At 48.9% G+C, this 2,703-nt stretch overlaps 1 protein-coding gene across 1 annotated transcript; it reads left to right on the top strand.

The window, feature by feature from the left end:
- The first annotated feature begins 410 nt into the window (after positions 1–410).
- On the top strand, positions 411–2,147 carry LOC125529798 (protease Do-like 1, chloroplastic). Its single transcript, XM_048694215.1, has 3 exons — positions 411–921; positions 1,041–1,163; positions 1,832–2,147. Exons 1-3 carry the CDS (start codon positions 527–529, stop codon positions 2,130–2,132), a joined length of 819 nt encoding a protein of 272 aa, XP_048550172.1. The 5' UTR covers positions 411–526; the 3' UTR covers positions 2,133–2,147.
- The last annotated feature ends 556 nt before the right edge of the window (positions 2,148–2,703 follow it).

Raw genomic sequence — 2,703 nt, 5'->3', positions numbered from 1 at the left:
TTAGAATGAGAGAACCTTGCATTTTTTTTTTGAGTGGTATGAGAGAACCTTGCATGGTTCTATGCAGGGGCGATGGGGGGCTTTAACAGGCTCAAGCCCCTCCTCCAGCACTGCAAAATTTGTTTCTACTACTAGTTTTAAGGTCCAGCCCAACTACTTGCAGGCCCAATCCAACACATATTTGCATGACCCAGGCAGTCCAGCCCGTCCTTCATTTTTTTTCTAGATTCGCCACTGGTTCTATGCAGATACATGAACCGTCGAGAGTCATCCCCGTGGGCCTGGGCCACAGTCGAAACGAAACAAAACAAAACACACGGAGGAGGGGGAGAACGGATCGGAAGCAACCCGAACCAAAACGAAGACGCCAGTGGCAGTACATACACTCGCTAGTCAACAAAAAAAAAAGTTTGACAATAAGCGCGGCACACGACCAACGAGAGCGCAGCGCGTCCACCCATCCCGATTCCACGGGAGCTCCAGCCCGCGGCTGCTGCTGCTCTCCCCGCTCTCCCCCCACTCCCAAATGGCCGCCGCCTCCTCCTCCGCCGCGGCCGCCGCCTGCTTCCTCTCCGCCCCCTCCCCGCTCGCCCGCCCGCGCCATTCCCTCAGGCGCCTCGCGCCCGCCGCGGCCGCCAGGCCCCCGGCCGGCCCCCTCGCGCTCCGGGCCTCGTTGCGGAGGCCGCTGCGCGACCTGGTGCCGGGCCCCGTCGCCGAGGCCGCGCGGCGGGCGCTGGCGGCCGCCGCGGGACCCCTGGTCGTGGCGCTCGCCTCCGCCGCGCTGGTCCTCGGGGACGCGGGAGGCGCCTCCGCGTTCGTCGTCGCCACGCCGCGGAAGCTGCAGGCGGACGAGCTCGCCACCGTGCGCCTCTTCAAGGACAACACCCCCTCCGTCGTCTACATCACCAACCTCGCCGTCAGGTACGCCTGGGACGATCCTCTCTCTCACCCGCCCATTCCCGTTCCCTTGTGTCTCCGTTCGTCTGGACTTGGCGCCTGACCAGAAGCTCTTGGGGCCTCCGTTTTGGTTTGGTGTGTAGGCAGGACGCCTTCACGCTGGACGTGCTCGAGGTGCCGCAGGGCTCCGGCTCCGGCTTCGTCTGGGACAAGCTCGGCCACATTGTCACCAACTTCCATGTCATCCGTGGCGCGTCTGACCTCAGGTTGGTTAACACTTAACAGAGCCACCCGCTACCGATATTCTTCAGAAAAATTCAAATCAGCATGCCAATTCTGCTAATTTTACGTTTATCGAAGGTTCATAGAAGGGTGTAGTTGCTGTGGACCTGTAAGCAGCTAAGAACTCGAACGAACGAATAAACAGGGGAATCGAGAGTTGCAGAACTGCAATTGATGTTGATAAGCATGGGCAATGTGGACGTCGCTGCTTAGTTTTAATAGCAGAGCACAGTGAACCGTTAACGCTCGCTGCTAATGACTCGTTATCATTTGGATTTATTGTGCATAGCAAATATGTCCATAGGTTGTAGGCTGTAGGTTAGTTACAGTAGATGTTTAGCCTGACACATGTTTGAAGCTTTAGAGTGACTATATTTTGCATCCCATTTTTCATAATTTCATCCAGTACTTGATGCTACATCTGAGACTTTAATGCAAAATGCTAAGAATGACCTATGCACTTTTGTCTCGTCTAAACCCCGTGTACCTGTTAGTCATGCTTTGTTTGCTTCCTTGCTAATGTCACATGATGTCAGTTTACTCAGATCTGCAGATAGTATGCTACCAGCGTACCATCTTGTTGAGTATTTATGATATGGTTGTCTTGAATTGTATCATGGCGAAGTGAAATTACCGTTTTAGTTTTATGTAGGGTCACGCTTGCTGATCAGTCGGTGTATGAAGCCCAAGTTGTGGGATTTGACCAGGACAAGGATGTTGCTGTTTTGAGTATCGAAGCACCAAAGGATAAACTAAGACCTTTACCAGTTGGTGTGTCAGCAGACCTACTGGTTGGTCAGAAAGTTTATGCCATAGGAAACCCAGTGAGTGCTTCTTACACCAATTGTTCTATGATTTATATATATATGTCGGCTGATGTACAAGTTTGGCACCAGTCGTTCAGTGTTTTCAAAATTTTCAGAAAAAAATGTGAATGCTCACAAGGAATGTGACTACAACACCTACAAATTTCAGGTCAAAACTCGAAATGTACATTGAGAAACAAAAAAGAAAATTTCAGATGTGAATAGTGTCAAATGTTGCTTTTGTCTTTTATGACACTATTCATGCTAGAATTCACATTTTGGTTTCTCAATTTTCATTTAGAGTTTAGATCTGAAATTTTCAGGACTTGTAGTTACATTTCTTGTAAACATTCAGAATTTTTTGAAACATTCAAAAAAAATTGAAGTTGGAGTATAGGGAGCACCCCAAGGATGGGAGCACCCCAAGGATGGGAGCACCTGATATTTCCTCCCTGATTATGTTGACACAATTGTCTAATCACCGGTATGAAAATACACTACACAGCATCACAAACAAATAATAACACAATTAACCATGACCAAGTGTCTAATCACCGGTATGCGAAACAGATTCTATGCTAAGCAACTAAGTATGGCATAGATATTTTTTGTAAATTTTCAGTATAGTTCATGGATGGGAAGAGTTGATTTAAATACTTCAGTTATTTGGCCTCTTTCGATTATGTGCATATTACTTTAAGCAACTAATGATTGGTGT

Source organism: Triticum urartu, chromosome 1 (genome assembly GCF_003073215.2).
Source record: "Triticum urartu cultivar G1812 chromosome 1, Tu2.1, whole genome shotgun sequence".
In the NCBI taxonomy this organism is placed as follows: Eukaryota; Viridiplantae; Streptophyta; class Magnoliopsida; order Poales; family Poaceae; genus Triticum; species Triticum urartu.
Note: the sequence above shows the minus strand (reverse complement) of the source record. Positions and strands in the feature narration are given on the sequence as shown.